This window comes from Littorina saxatilis, linkage group LG2 (assembly GCF_037325665.1).
Source record: "Littorina saxatilis isolate snail1 linkage group LG2, US_GU_Lsax_2.0, whole genome shotgun sequence".
Lineage (NCBI taxonomy): Eukaryota > Metazoa > Mollusca > Gastropoda > Littorinimorpha > Littorinidae > Littorina > Littorina saxatilis.
In genome coordinates this window covers 12,822,663-12,838,428 of record NC_090246.1, presented here as the reverse complement: position 1 = coordinate 12,838,428, position 15,766 = coordinate 12,822,663, and the positions used below count along the sequence as shown (strand labels likewise).

Sequence of the window (15,766 nt, the reverse complement as noted above, 5' to 3'; positions counted from 1 at the left end):
AGTGATTGATTGGATATAGACAGAGATCAGACAGAGATCTAGAAAGAGAGACAAAATCAGAGATAAAGACAGAGATCAGACAGAGACGGAGAGAGACAGAGACAGAGACTTGGACAGAGAGACAGGCCCGGAGAAGCCATTGATTGATTAGGTGTCAGCACAGGAAGCCCTATCGTGTGATTTTAGCGTAGGTGATGGAACCTGTCTTCTGAGCGTATTGATCTGATCGTTCAGTGGCCAGCTAAGTAACAATACCCATGTAGCCGTCCTCATACCATAAGCACCTTGTACCACAATCCGATTTGTACTGGCACGTTGTCAGTGTGTGTGTGTGTGTGTGTGTGTGTGTGTCTCAGTATGTGTGTTTGTGTTAGTATGTGTTATAGTGTGTGTTTGTGTGTGTGGGGGGGAGGGGGTAGTGTTAGTGTTAGCAGTGGCGGATTTAGAAGGGGGGGGGGGGGGGCGAAGGGGGCCTGGGCCCCCCCCATCAAGGAAATTAAAAAAATAAAAAAAATATGGAAAATTTGGCCAGATGGTTAAAATGACAGTTTCTGAGCTCAGGTGGCCCTAGATTGCAGCATTTTGCTTCCTTGACAAAACAAAATTCCGGGGGGGGGGGGGGGGGGCATGCCCCCGGATTCCCCTAGCATGTTCGGGCGCCCTCAATTTAGGCGCTTCGTGCCTCAGTTCAAGTTTGCGCACAAAGGGTTTGGTGCCCCCCCCCCCCCCTCCCCTTCCTTAAGATCCTGGATCCGCCCTTGGTTAGTATGAGTGTGTGTATGTGTGTACGTACGTACGTACGTGCGTGCGTGCGTGCGTGCGTGCGTGTGTGTGTGTGTATGTGTGTGTGTGTGTGTGTGTGCGTGTCTGGTGTGCGTGTGTTTGATGTGCGTGTATCACGGTGTCAGTGTGTGTGTGTGTGTGTGTGTGTGCGTGCGTGTGTGTGTGTGTGTGTGTGTGTGTGTGTGTGTGTGTGTGTGTGTTTGGTGTGTGTATGTGTGTGTGTTATGTGTGTGTGTGTCTGTGTGTGTGTGTTTGGTGGGTGTGGGTGTACATGTGGATGTTGGTGTGATATATAGTGGTAAAAGAAGAGGACCTAATTGTTGTAAGTACATAGATTGTACATTCATCAAATTAGTATGTTACTGTGCACCCAAGCATGTTTTTGGCAGACCACAGCAAGTATTTCTTTCTTTATTTGGTGTTTAACGTCGTTTTCAACCGTTCAAGGTTAAGCAAGTATTTGACAATAAAAAAATCTTGTGTTGTCCGATAACAAAAATAAAATAACACGGGAACGTTATGCATGTAAATACATGTAATATGGGGAGTTCTTTCAAGTCTTAACCTTGTGTGCGGCAGAAAGCGTTACCCAATGTCTCGAAGCCCATACCCCGGTTAGGATAAGGGGCTCCGCTCACCTATGTAACTTCAGTAGGACCGACGACGCACTGCAGACTGATTATATCAGCCCGCTACACGTTGCGTGAAACTGAGGAAAACAGGCCAAGTTCTCGTAATAATCCCCAACGCAGCATAAAATAATATGCAGTGCGTCGTCTGTGCCGCTGACTCTGCGCAGCTATATTCTGCCCATAATTAGGAGGGTAAGATTTCATAATAGTCTTGTGAGGTTACCCTCATGGAAATTCGGGCTGCTCGCTCACCGTGAAACTGAGTTGAAAGCAAGTCCTTGGTTGAAAGACATATCCAGGATGTGCAGATGCTGCACGTGACATGGACACGTTTAGTGACCGGTGTAACACGAAATTTTTACTCCACGAAAAATTTACTCCGGAGTAAATATTTCGTACGAAATTCTTACTCCATACACTTTTCGTACGAGAAAAGAACTCCACACGGCACGAAAAAATTACTCCCTGCACGAAATTTTTACTCCCCATTTTCACATTTAGTCAAGTTTTGACTAAATGTTTTAAAGTAGAGGGGGGAATCGAGACGAGGGTCGTGGTGTATGTGCGTGTGTCTGTGTGTGTGTGTGTGTGTGTGTGTGTGTAGAGCGATTCAGACTAAACTACTGGACCGATCTTTATGAAATTTGACATGAGAGTTCCTGGGTATGAAATCCCCGAACGTTTTTTTCATTTTTTGGATAAATGTCTTTGATGACGTCATATCCGGCTTTTCGTGAAAGTTGAGGCGGCACTGTCACGCCCTCATTATTCAACCAAATTAGTTGAAATTTTGATCAAGTAATCTCCGACGAAGCCCGGACTTCGGTATTGCATTTCAGCTTGGTGGCTTAAAAATTAATTAATGACTTTGGTCATTAAAAATCTGAAAATTGTAAAAAAAAAATAAAAAATTATAAAACGATCCAAATTTACGTTCATCTTATTCTCCATCATTTTCTGATTCCAAAAACATATAAATATGTTATATTTGGATTAAAAACAAGCTCTGAAAATTAAATATATAAAAATCATTATCAAAATTAAATTGTCGAAATCAATTTAAAAACACTTTCATCTTATTCCTTGTCGGTTCCTGATTCCAAAAACATATAGATATGATATGTTTGGATTAAAAACACGCTCAGAAAGTTAAAACAAAGAGAGGTACAGAAAAGCGTGCTATCCTTCTTAGCGCAACTACTACCCCGCTCTTCTTGTCAATTTCACTGCCTTTGCCATGAGCGGTGGACTGACGATGCTACGAGTATACGGTCTTGCTGAAAAATGGCATTGCGTTCAGTTTCATTCTGTGAGTTCGACAGCTACTTGACTAAATGTTGTATTTTCGCCTTACGCGACTTGTTTTTACTTTCGTACGAAATGTTTACTCCGGAGTAAAAATTTCGTGGGAGTAATTTTCTCGTGTTACACCGGCACAGGGAGTGAGGCAGGTGGTGGAAGATATAGTGTTCGTCAGGTTGCTTTTTGTACAGAAGCTGCTGTCATCTATCCCTGGCTGAAAAACTAAGGTTGGTGAACCGGCGAGGTCATGTTATGAAAGCCAGGACCAAAGTCAGCATTCCGAGCAAACCATCCATGCCAAGGTTCTGCAAGCTCGACAGTAACTGCGGTGCATGATAGGGACACGAGAAGGTACGTCTCTTGGCAAGAGGTAGTGATTGCATTTTTCCGTGAGAACTTTGCATGGCATGTTCCCAGGTATTACCCCGGCCGACTTTATGCCGACGTTAAATGTTTGGTTGAGACGCGTCACCATCATAAAGCGCTTAATTGTCGGGTTTATTCCGCCGTTGGCTGTGTAAAGGTGTGTGAAGCTCATCATCTCCTCTTTTACGTGAAAACAGGTACGATTTTTTTCCAAACACCGTATGTTTGCAAATTATATGCCAAGCTACACACCAAATTTCAGCTCAATCGACCCATAAGTACCATAGATATAATCTAAGTCTGGCAGACAAACAGACAAACAGGCAGACAGAAAGACAGACATATAGAGTGAACTGACACTACTCAGTGATCATCGCTGGCACCGCCATGTAAGGCGGCGTAAAAACAGCTATGGGGAACACCGTGAACCTAATAAGAATATTTGTACGAATCTACAGCAGGGAAGAAACATGTTAACGAAGTCAAGTTGTTCATTCATAATTCAAAATATGACTTTATTAATAATACAGACGCCGTGACACAAAAGGCTTGTCACTATGACTGCACATTTTGAAGATTACGACGTCTACAGTTTACTATATAGTTCACTGACTGCACGCACTTACTTGCCACACGTAGACTGATAAGTGTTGTTGGTTTTTAAACAAAATTCTTTGGCCTTGAAATGGCATAAAAAGGAGGGATAGTTGGAGGGAAAAATTTAGGAAAACAATGAAAATCGCGCGGCCATAGATGTTTTCTTCATATGACGGCATAGGAACGCTTGTCATAGAATTTTGTTCAAGAGAGATAACATTCTTTCCGCGTGTTCCTTCCTTTTCTGCTTATAGTTTTTTTTTATCTCCCTTGTTCTAATGACTCTTGAGGATCAGTCAGTTTTCCTTCTTTTACTCATTACTACTGTGTGCTTTTGTTTTGCTTTTATTATTCGTAAGTTGTAATAGTGTAAATTGTTGTGTATTTTTTCTTGTCTATATTTAGGCCTAAAAAAAAAATAGGTGTGGTTACGGTAACCCGACCTACCCTATTTTTTTGGGCCGACCCTATTACTTTTTATTACATTTGTCAAAAAAATACCCCAAAAAACAAGTAAACGAGTGCAGAAAACGCAATGAAAGCGAAAGCGCCCGAGTCGCACACTTATTTCCCTGTCAACAGTCAAGTAGGTTTAATTTGTACACATTAGAAAAAAAAGTTTAAAAAAAAAAAAAAGTGATTGCCTACCTGCCTACCCTATTTTTTTTGGCTATGTTACCGTAACCACACTTTTTTTTTGGCCTTATCTGTTGGTTTTGTTCGTTTCAGTGCCGGCTTGCGACTCGCCGGGCACAGACTAGGTCAGGCCACAAAAAAAATAGGTGTGGTTACGGTAACATAGCCAAAAAAAATAGGGTAGGTAGGTAGGCAATCACTTTTTTTTTTAAACTTTTTTTTCTAATGTTTACAAATTAAACCTACTTGACAGGGAAATAAGTGTGCGACTCGGGCACTTTCGCTTTCATTGCGTTTTTTGCACTCGTTTTTTTGGTTTTTTTGTTGTTTTTTTGACAAATGTAATAAAAAGTTATAGGATCGGCCCCTAAAAATAGGGTAGGTCGGGTTACCGTAACCACACCTATTTTTTTTTTAGGCCTCAGCGGTCTTGACAGATTTATTTATTTCTCTGTGCGCTGTTCATAGCTTTTGATTTTTGATTCCGTTTAGTTTTCTTTGAGTCTTGTGTTGTTCTTGCATGCACTTCTGACGGTAAACAGGTTATAGTTTGCGTGGTGTGGTGCTCCATCATCCAACATGGCGGTGTAAAACCAAAAGCGAAAGTAGGACTTAGAACTTTCGTTATTCAAACTCTTTCTGCGCATGTTTTTGGTACTTTTGATATAATTTCCTTAAGACCACAAAGGCAAAACAAAAACGCGCACAAACTTCAATTGTTGGGATACCCGATGGTATGATCAATCTTAGTCTGTGGTCAGTGGCAGTGCATTGTCTTGACCCAGAGATACTGTAGCAAGATCTCTGCTTGACCGCACCTGTTTTTTGCACACGACACTTACTCGCTGGTGCACTGTGGGACTCCATTAGATCGGTCGTCAACTTCCTCTCACAACTTCCTGATCAATCCAGTCGACGAATCGGCATCGAGTCACTTACGCGAAGAATGTAGGTTTACGTGTTTTTTGTTTACTTTCATCGAGTGAATGGTTTGTTAATCAGCCTTTGGAAGGCAAGGTGTCGTTTCCGTCGTTTGTTTGTCACTTTGTGGCGTATCTGTATCTGTGCGTAATCTTTAGTATTGGTTGTGTGTCGTCAGTTTTGTGGGGTGGAAAACTTCCTGAAAAAAAACAGTAGCAGGCGTAGTCTTGTCTTCCTTTGGAATGTAAAGAATTTAATTTCGCTTTTCCACGGAATATTAGCAAACAAATGTAGACTACATTCACGATGCGTTGTAAGAAGAGATAACAGCATTTTATTGTCTGTTGCAGTGTTGGTGTTTTTCAAACTTTGTTATATATTTAGGCTTCTGTTGGGACTAAATTACTCACTAAACCAACATCACGAGTTTTTTTTTCTAGCAACCGGATCTTACTTAAGAGTCTAGTCCTATTGCGAAATGACAGTGATACAGATGCGCATTAAATTTTACGCCTGACTGTTATGACTGCCATGGTCAAATAACACGAATGTTTTGTTTCAGACACATTTGAAAGGATGGCAGATGCTCCACCCCCATACAGTGATGTCCATGGTCATGGCGAGAAAAGTGGACCTTACCCCCCACCAGGTAGGTAGTGTTGGACATCGTTGAATCAGAACCAACTATTACCAGTGAAGTAAAAAGCATACCTGTCAAGTACTTTTGGCCTCTGACCATAGTAAATGGCATAAGAAACCATAGTTGGGGATCAAAAACCATAGTTAATGCGTGGATCAGGATGTGGTTAAACGCACAAATTCAACTTCTCACGCATACACACTAAACCAATCAGATTGATTTTCGCAAACTAAACAGGGGTCGACACTAACTTATTTGGCCTGGGGCCACACTGGCCCCAGAGATGGAAATTGCTGGGGCGGAAAAGAAAAATCTGGGGCCCACTCTTATTCATGCTAAGTATATATATATCAGAATCCCCACTTTTTTCAAGTGGTTCTGCGCCATAAGATCTGCACGGGCGGGCAATGCATTGTCTGTTTTTCTTCGTCGTACTGAAGCCAGAAAAAATCTTTCAACCATTTGACATTGAAATTACGACAGCGCTTCGCGCTTTTGGCTGCATCGGTCTCCTTTTTTTGTTTTTCACCAACCTGTTCTTCATTCCATGTCTTTTTACACCAGGGATGTGTCACCACATTTTGCGTTTGGCATTTGAAGGCGATACTTATCTCTCGCGCTAAAGAGCACAATCTGGGAGTTATTTCCCTTGCGGCATTGTCCATGGACGATTTCAATGGTTTTTTTCTTGACTGCGGCATTGATCGTAACGCAAATTTCAGTGACGACTTTGACTGGCGATTTTTAGTGATTGCCTCTGGCATTAGATTTTTTGGTTTGTCATTGTTGGAATTTATCCTGGGGCGGAGTGGGCCCCAAGCTTCAGCAATGTTTGGGGCGGAACACAAAACTCTGGGGCGTTCCGCCCCCCGCCCCCGCTAGTGTCGAACCCTGCTAAAAGTAAAACACATAAATTCCTTTCTACACAAACTGCTCTTTATTTACCACTACATGTAATACATTTACACTGCACTCTTGTTCGTTCATTTTTTTTCTCACTTGTCACTTGTGTTCTTTGTTGTATTCATCTGTGCAAATCTTTGCTTTGTCAATCATGCTGCCAGTCACCTTAAAATCATGGCAGCATGCATCAGAGTTAATTTTGACCTGCAAGAAGGCAGTCAGTGTGTCAGCTCCCAGACTGATCCAGCACTTGAAAGTGTTGCAGGGTTTCACTGCCAAATGGAAATTTATTCAACATTTTCCTCACACAGGCCACGTAGAACTGGCGCACATCATGCCAGAACTTCTGTTGTGTGGCTGGTGCAAGCTCCTCCTCAGAAATGAATGAACGGCAGTCCATGCCAGCAAAAAATAAATAAAAAAATTTAAAAAATGCTGAAAATGCGTATGGTTTGAGGTATACGACGTAGGACCAAAAAAACACTGAAAACCCGTAAGAATTACGCAGAATGCGTAGGACTTGACAGGTATGAAAAAGCTCAGGCTAACTTACACTATAGTTACACTAAGTTACAAAACTTACATGAGTCAATTGGGTTAGTAATGTTGCCCAGACACCCGTTTTGTACAGGCAAGAAATGCCTGCAGCTAGCCGCTTGCTTGGCAAGTAAGCCAGGGTGAATATAATTTATAAAACGATTTTGTGCGACTGCTAGCCCAGCAAGAATTGAACATGGTTGGCTGATCAATACCCGAGAGTTGTCTGCAGTGAACAGGACACGGAGACTTTTGTTAGTTTATCAAAGAACAGACAATAGATGCCGTAATTTATCAAGTGCCGATACATGGATCACTGCATGTATGGAACAATTTAGGTTATTTACACTGTTTTTAGAAATTGATCAGTGGGTAGCATAACAATTTGGAGTTCTGTGATTTACAGTGGTACATTTGTAAATATCCTTTCGTGACAGGCATTATTTGCTACAGTTTGTACAACAGAAGGAATCCTGTATTTGAGACGTCTTTGCGTCAGATCAGAATTGCCTTACATCACAGGTTCCACTGTAGTTCTGATTCTCTGTCGTAGGACAAGGTGGCTACCCCCAGGGTGGCTATGGAGCTCCTCCTCAGGGTGGCTATGGACCTCCTCCTCAGGGTGGCTATGGAGCTCCTTCCCAAGCCGGGTATCCACCCCAGGGAGGGTACCAAGGGCAAGGAGTAAACTCAGCATACCCGCAACCAAGTACCCCTGGGTATGGACCCTCTAACACATCCACTCACAACACAGTGGTGGTTACTCAGCAGCCAATGACTGTGGTGCAGGTACGCTGGTCATCTGTTTGGGTGTTACAGGGGGGAGAGGGAGAATGGAATACAGTGGAATCCCCCTTTTAAGACCCCCCATTTTCAGACTTCCTCCCTTTTAAGACCTTGTTTTTTCTCATTTTCTGTTCAAAAACTTTGAAGACTCCCTCCTTTTTAAGACCTGATTTTCTCAGATTTTTCTAGGTCTTAAAAGGGGGGTTCCACGGTATATAGAACATCCTGAGTTGCATCAGTGGCCAAATACAGATATATTTTGCATGTTGATATGTTGCAGCTTCAGCACATCTTTTGATGTTGTAACTGTCAGATGTGAAACATCAGTTGATGCTGTAACTGAAGTTTTCTTCATCGTCTAAACTTGGTTTACTTTGCTTTTGTTATGTTTTGGCTTTTGTCAAATGATTGATTGTACCTGTTTTTTTCTGATTGCAATTGTTTCCAGACTTTCCACGAGGCACCTGTCCGTACTCTTTGCCCACACTGCAGAGCTGATATCGTCACAGCAACCCAGTATGAAACTGGAACATTCTCCTGGCTTATCTGCGTCATCCTTTGTTTGGTTGGGTAAGTTTGTGTGTTGACTGTTGAGCAAGGATCATCCTGTGATGCATGTAGCCAGATGGCTACCTTTTGTGAATGTGAAAAACTAATACAGTGGAACCCCCCCTTTTAAGACATCCTAATTTAAGCCCTTGATTTTCAGACTTCTGTTCAGAGCCTTTGTAAAATTACTTCCATTTAAGACTCCCTCCTTTTGAAGACCTGATTCTGTCAGTTTTTATAGTTCTGATAATGGGGGTTTCACTGTAATAGCACTTGCAGGAAAGTTTTAAAAAATAACTGAAAATACAACAACAAGCCATTTTATTAGATGTTTTTGAAGCTGTAGATTTCAAATTTTACACACTCCCACGGTTTGATGACCTTAAGACATTACTCAAGTATGGTTGACCCTCATCAAAATTCTGGTCAGTTAGTAGTAATTTAGTATGTAGTGTTTATGGAGCTAGATAACTTCTGAGTCATTCAATGTAAGGTGAATCGTATGAGAATAATTTTTTTCTTGTTTTACTTCTTTGTGTCAACTGTTGATTGTTGTAAGATAGGAAAGAAGTTCGAGTGTTTATTTAATAAGACTCCAAGGACTACTTCATCTTTCCTTGAAGGGCTGGGTACATTTAGCCTGCGTTGTGGTTGCCTATTTTGATAGCTGATGGGATGTGGCATGTTTTATTTTTTATTTTTTAGAAGAACTATACTGTTCAAAAAAAGAAACGCATAGCTTGTAATATTTGGTTAATTTAGTTATATGGCTACAAGGATATCCACCAAACTGCAGAAAATGTTTATCTGGTCGTCGACCTTTCGTCCATTGCCACAAGTGAGCTCTGCACGTGACGCATGCGTTATCAGTGGCGACAATGTCAAAATTGCTCATTTGGCATGACCACTCGTCATGCTTCAGTGTAATCTCGTGAAACTCAGGGAATATTGAGCTTTCACCATGTCTTCCAAAACTCATAAAAGCGGATTGTTCGCCACAAAGAAATCAGACGACAATTCAGCGACGAAAGATGGCCCGATTGAGCAGAGAAGACCGCCAAATTGCATTGGGTCGTTTACAAGCAGGCCAAAGTCAAAGTGCAATCGCCAGGCACTTCCACGTGTCCCAGAGCACCATCAGTAGACTGTGGGTCATGTTTCAAGCCACTGGCTCCGTTGCTGACTTGCCACGAGCGGGAAGACCAAGGGCGACAACTGCTGCTCACGACCGCTTCATACGGCTCCGCCACCTCCGGAATTGTTTCCTGTCGGCCTCATCTTCTGTCCAGGCTCTCCCCGGGCCACACCGATTATCGGACCAGACCGTGCGGAACCGCCTGCATGAAGCTGGTTTGAGAGCTCGCAGACCTCACAGAGGAGCTGTCCTCACCCGCCGCCATCGCCAGAACCGAGTGCAGTGGGGCAACCAGCACCTTCGCTGGACCGTCCGGAATCACTGGAGACACGTGTGGTTCAGCGACGAGTCCTACTTCCTGCTCCAGCGACATGATGGTCGGAGGAGGGTCTACCGGAGAGTAAACGAACGTTACGCGTCCAACTGTGTGGATGAGGCACCCGTTCATGGTGGTGGAGGCGTCATGGTGTGGGGGGCGATCAATACCGCTGGAAGGAGCACCCTGGTGCACGTCCAAGGGCGCATAACTGCCCAGCGATACGTGGAGGAAATTCTGCGCCCACACGCCCTTCCTCTTCTGGCTGACCAGGATGCCATATTCCAGCAGGACAACGCTCGCCCGCACACAGCACGACTCACCACCCAGTTCCTCACCGACCACCATGTCCAGGTGCTTCCCTGGCCATCCATGTCGCCAGACATGAACCCGATAGAACACCTCTGGGATGAATTGGACAGACGTGTGCGCAGGCGAGAAGAAGCGCCGGCAAATCACCGCGATCTATTGCAGGCACTTCAGGAGGAGTGGGACACCATCCCACAGCAAGATATCCGGCATCTGATCCAGTCCATGCCCAGAAGGTGCCGGGCAGTTGTTGCTGCTCAAGGCAGTCACACCCCCTACTGACTTGACAGCCTCGGCACCCAATCGTATTGATTGACTGATTGATTTGAAGATGCAAATGAACTGTGTGTGCATTCAACTGTGTCCATACCAAATTTCAAACAAATAATCTAAATATTGGATTTTCTGTTAATTTTTTCGAAAAATAAAACAAATTTGGCAAGTAGCAACTATGCGTTTCTTTTTTTGAACAGTATAGGTTCAACGAAAAGCTACTTTTGGTCTATGGCGTATCCGATTATTTACACTGTTAAGTTGGGAACATGTATTTTGCAGGTGTAACTTGGGCTGCTGCCTGATCCCCTTCTGCATGGACGGCTGTCAGGACGTCATCCACACCTGCCCCAACTGTCGCCAGCAGATTTCGCGTTGGTCACGCATGTAATGTGGTCACCCCAGTGACCAATGACCACCAGCATGTGACCAGGAACAGCCTCCCACAATTAGATTGAAGGTGCTGCTTCCCAACCCCACCTGTGTATATATATGCAGAGAATGGCCCTTGTGATTATGGTTTTTTTTAATCCTGTCTTTTTACAGTCTACTGACTGATTGGGTTTGTTGATGTTTTTTGATTTGGAGATGGAACAATGGTTTTAACACCGTTGGCATGTCATGGAAGTGTGTTCCGTCATCCATGCACCTATATTTTATTTTATTGTAGAATGATTTTCATGATTGTTCATGGGTACTCTTCTTGACCATTGGTGAGAGTAAGGCTCAATTTCTTCTTCGGCGTTGTGTGTTCTTCTATATTTTTATTTAAAAGGATTCCCCTGAAAGCGGTGTATGACGGGGTAAAAACGTTCATACATGTAAAATCCAACTTGTGCAAAAAACACAAGTGTACGTGGGAGTTTCAGCCCATGAATGAAGAAGAAAAAATTAAATAGGATAGGCATGGACCATAAAGGATTAATCAGACCACTGCTAAATCGCATTGCTAAACTAATGTATGTTCTGTTCTTTTCTGTTTTTGGTTGACTGTAAACTTGTCCTTTCAGGGATTTGTCTTTTGGCTGAATGATTTTAAACCCATGACAATTTCACTGAACTTACAACTGTATTTGTAAACCAGTTTTTTTCTTCTATGTGATTTGTAAATAGTACATTGACTGTATAAATTGTAACACCTCTGCAAGCTTCTATTACTTCTATGTCAAAGATAAAAAATCTTCATAATAATAATACATCATAATAAAAAATGTAAGCCCTTTCTAGTGGCAAGAGGGACACAATGAATTTTAGAATAAAGGTCATCTATGTGGCATGATTTTATTTAGGTGGCATATGGTGGTGTTACATGTGTACACATTTAACTTACTACTACATGTATTCCTGTACTACGCATGTTCATTAAAGGTGATTACATGTATTCCTGAAGATGATTAAAACGCGTGATTTGTTTTTACATTTTCTTTTAAGCTGAGGTTGATGGTCGTGATATTGATTGTTTCCAACTGACCCACACAATAACAGGAAATATTCCCCTGATACTTCAGGTTTTGTTCTTGGGTTTGATTATTTCAGAAGCAGTTGCATTTAATGTGTCCAATCTGAAAGTGTTCTATTTTTGACTCACATGCGAAGCAAAAGTGAGTCTATGTACTCACCCGAGTCGTCCGTCCGTCCGGACGTCCGGACGTCCGGACGTCCGTCCGTCCGTCCGGAAAACTTTAACGTTGGATATTTCTTGGACACTATTCAGTCTATCAGTACCAAATTTGGCAAGATGGTGTATGATGACAAGGCCCCAAAAAACATACATAGCATCTTGACCTTGCTTCAAGGTCAAGGTCGCAGGGGCCATAAATGTTGCCTAAAAAACAGCTATTTTTCATATTTTTCCCATTTTCTCTGAAGTTTTTGAGATTGAATACCTCACCTATATATGATATATAGGGCAAAGTAAGCCCCATCTTTTGATACCAGTTTGGTTTACCTTGCTTCAAGGTCAAGGTCTCCCGCAGTGGGGCACTGCGGTTATGAAATTAAAGGCCCCTCCTGTTTTTGGAACCGCAGGAGCTTTCTAGTTTGCTGTTAGGTAGATTTTTGGTTCCTCTTTCCTGTCATGCTCTCTTTTTCTTCATGAATTCTTTTCTTTTTTCTGCCTTCTTGCTCATTCACCTGTATTTTTTCCAAAAATCTCTTCTCTTGCCGCTTGTCTCGCGATTCATGTATAGTTTAATCTGTTAGTGTTCTGATGTAAGTCCAGCAGTAGATAGGTTAAGCCTATTTTAACATACTGGAAACTGGTAATCTTCCAGTAGGTATTAATTTAGTTTTACTAAAGCCTGCTGGGACACAAGTAATGGGTTAGTGCATTTGTAAACAGGAATCGCTTGACAAGTGGCCCCCTTCATCCCCCCCTTCCTCGTCCTGATATGGCTCTGCGTAGTCGGCTGGACGTTAAGCAACAAATAAACAAACAAACAAACAAACAAACAAACAAGGTCAAGGTCACAGGAGCTCTTCAAAGTTGGATTGTATACATATTTTGAAGTGACCTTGACCCTGAACTATGGAAGATAACTGTTTCAAACTTAAAAATTATGTGGGGCACATGTTATGCTTTCATCATGAGACACATTCGGTCACATATGATCAAGGTCAAGGTCACTTTGACCCTTATGAAATGTGACCAAAATAAGGTAGTGAACCACTAAAAGTGACCATATCTCATGGTAGAAAGAGCCAATAAGCACCATTGTACTTCCTATGTCTTGAATTAACAGCTTTGTGTTGGATGACCTTGGATGACCTTGACCTTGGGTCAAGGTCACATGTATTTTGGTAGGAAAAATGTGTAAAGCATGTGAGTCGTATGGGCTTTGCCCTTCTTGTTTTGTTTTGTGTTAACAATTTTATTATCTTGTGCGTGGAAATATGCAAGACATTTCAACAAATCTGCTGTCTCACTGTTAATCAAATTCTCTCAGGAAAAACAGTGTGTCTTCCTATTTTATCAGTACATGTAATTACAAAAAGGGCAAATAATAAGCTAATTATAGGGCAACCTTTTTAAAGTTAAAAAAAAATGTAAGAAGAAGAGATGCTCAAAGCATGACCAAGAACAACAAATGTAATTACAAAAAGGGCAAAAAATAAGCTAGTATAGGGCAACCGTTTTAAAGTTAAAAAAAAATGTAAGAAGAAGAGATGCTCAAAGCATGACCAAGAACAACAAATGTAATTACAAAAAGGGCAAAAAATAAGCTAGTATAGGGCAACCGTTTTAAAGTAAAAAAAAAAATGCAAGAAGAAGAGACGCTCTAAGCATGATCAAGAACAACAAAATTTTCCACTGAAAGAAAATAGCCTGTGTTTAATCTTGAGATTTTTGCTCTGTTATTTCAGCTGGCTGCACATGAATAGCAGATAGTCATTTTCACCACCCATTGGCACATGTGTTAGTTTTACTTTAGAAGAAAAACATCATTCTGACCAGTTCAAGTAAACATTACAAATTGCAATTTAAAAAAAATTAAAAATTGGGGGGGGGGGGGGGGGGGGGGTATTGTGTTCTTCTGTGCATAACCCTAAATCTAAGGGAAGGATGGCTTTTTTTTCCTGAAATGTATTGTGAACATTCTGCATGACATTCTGCTGTACTTCATTTTTGGTTAGTGTTTTTTATTTCTGTGTCATTTTTTAGTGTTGCATCATTTTAAAATAGTTGTCGGGCACAAATGATTATAGGGTTTGTTTTACCTGTTTATTTATAGATTTATTGGGCGTGAAAATGCCAACATATTCATCATGAATCGACTTTTACTTTCTCTTTTTATTCCTGTGCCAACCTAGTAGTGTCCATACACACATTCACTTGCACATTTTCACATTTCAAATTTTTTCTCTTGTAATTAGGTGTTTAATGGATAATCATGATGTGTGCCAGTAGTTCCAACTTTCCTCTCTTCTTTCCTTCTCTGCTGTTTTTTTTTGTGGTCATTCTTTCTTTCTTTGTAACATTTTATTTTTAACAAGCCACTTCTGTGTCGATATTATCCCTAAAAAACAGCAAATCATAACTCTTACTATCTATTCTTGTCTTTTTCAATTGCATTTAAAAAGAAATCCTGCTGCAAGCAGAAAAGATATGCTGAAAATGTGATTGCTTTTCTGGGTCCTGTGATTTTAACAGGAATTTTAATCTTTCAGCTGACATTTTGTGTTATTTTCTCACCCTGTGCTTTTCAAGGGAAAGTTTACCATTTGTATGTGTGCCTTGTCAGTCCCTCTAAATATACTTATTAGGATTTATTTTTTTTTACAATTAGACTTGTATATATTTGGGGATGCTTTTTGTGGGAGATCTTAAGCAGTAGTAGATTTTTAGAACTTGAAAGTTTAAGATACTGTATGCAGGTGTCTTTTCTTTGTACAACCTACAATAAACATAACGACAACAAAACTGATTGGCTGCATGCCTGTTTTTGTGATTGTTTTTATTTTAAGGGATAGTTTAGAAAGCTATGCAGAGCACACACACAGGAATTTGCAAACTTTCAAACAGATGAAATGAATACAGTACATGTACACTTGGCTACACAGTGTCGTCTTACTAAGGGGAAGTAATTTTGACATACGCACAGTGGGATCCCTTACTTGCCTGTTTCGGAGTACCTTAAGAGTCGTTTTCTCACCCTCACACTACACTTACAGCATTCTGTTAACTTACGCACCAAGCGGCATTGGGTGCATAAGGTCTGAGAATAACCCATAACAATTCAATCGCAAATGGCACCAGACTGCACCATTTACCTTCTTTGGACCAAAAGAAGACAATTATTTTTCCCCTAAATGCCCCATACTTGCGAAGCACTTTGAGTCTACCGGTTTGTCCCATCAGAATTTGGTTCGAAAGGGTCACATGACCCATAGTCTGTTCTCCTAGTCTGCACTAAGCTCTCTCTCTCTCATGGGAGCAGGGACATATCGCAGTCGAACCATTGACTTTATAACCAGATTGTTGCTATCGGCATGGATTTGAATTCCAGGATTGGCAAGATATTTATTGCTCGGAGTCAACTTTGTACAGACTTTCTTTAGTGTTTGGACACCCTGGTGTGTAC

General features: G+C 41.5%; 1 protein-coding gene and 1 long non-coding RNA gene across 3 annotated transcripts; both read left to right on the top strand.

Moving 5' to 3' along the window:
- The first annotated feature begins 5,115 nt into the window (after nt 1-5,115).
- On the top strand, nt 5,116-11,194 carry LOC138958232 (cell death-inducing p53-target protein 1-like). 2 transcript variants are annotated; one of them, XM_070329337.1, is made up of 5 exons: nt 5,116-5,264; nt 5,800-5,886; nt 7,871-8,106; nt 8,552-8,673; nt 10,968-11,194. In XM_070329337.1, exons 2-5 carry the CDS (start codon nt 5,814-5,816, stop codon nt 11,074-11,076), a joined length of 540 nt encoding a protein of 179 aa, XP_070185438.1. In that variant the 5' UTR covers nt 5,116-5,264; nt 5,800-5,813; the 3' UTR covers nt 11,077-11,194. The 2 variants fall into 2 exon arrangements, with proteins under 2 accessions (XP_070185438.1, XP_070185439.1); XM_070329338.1 differs by having other exon boundaries at nt 5,171-5,268.
- Nucleotides 11,195-12,272: 1,078 nt separating this feature from the next.
- LOC138958235 (uncharacterized) lies at nt 12,273-15,109 on the top strand. The gene is made up of 2 exons (XR_011453345.1): nt 12,273-12,650; nt 13,151-15,109. It is a non-coding gene; the product is annotated as an uncharacterized lncRNA (long non-coding RNA).
- Nucleotides 15,110-15,766: the final 657 nt, after the last annotated feature.

Bases quoted from the DNA above. Each gene is read 5' to 3' on its own strand.
- LOC138958232 (XM_070329337.1), top strand. From the start codon at position 5,814: ATGGCAGATGCTCCACCCCCATACAGTGATGTCCATGGTCATGGCGAG. The intron at 8,107-8,551 runs GTACGCTGGTCA...AATTGTTTCCAG, and splicing joins AGCCAATGACTGTGGTGCAG to ACTTTCCACGAGGCACCTGT. The intron at 8,674-10,967 runs GTAAGTTTGTGT...TGTATTTTGCAG, and splicing joins GTCATCCTTTGTTTGGTTGG to GTGTAACTTGGGCTGCTGCC.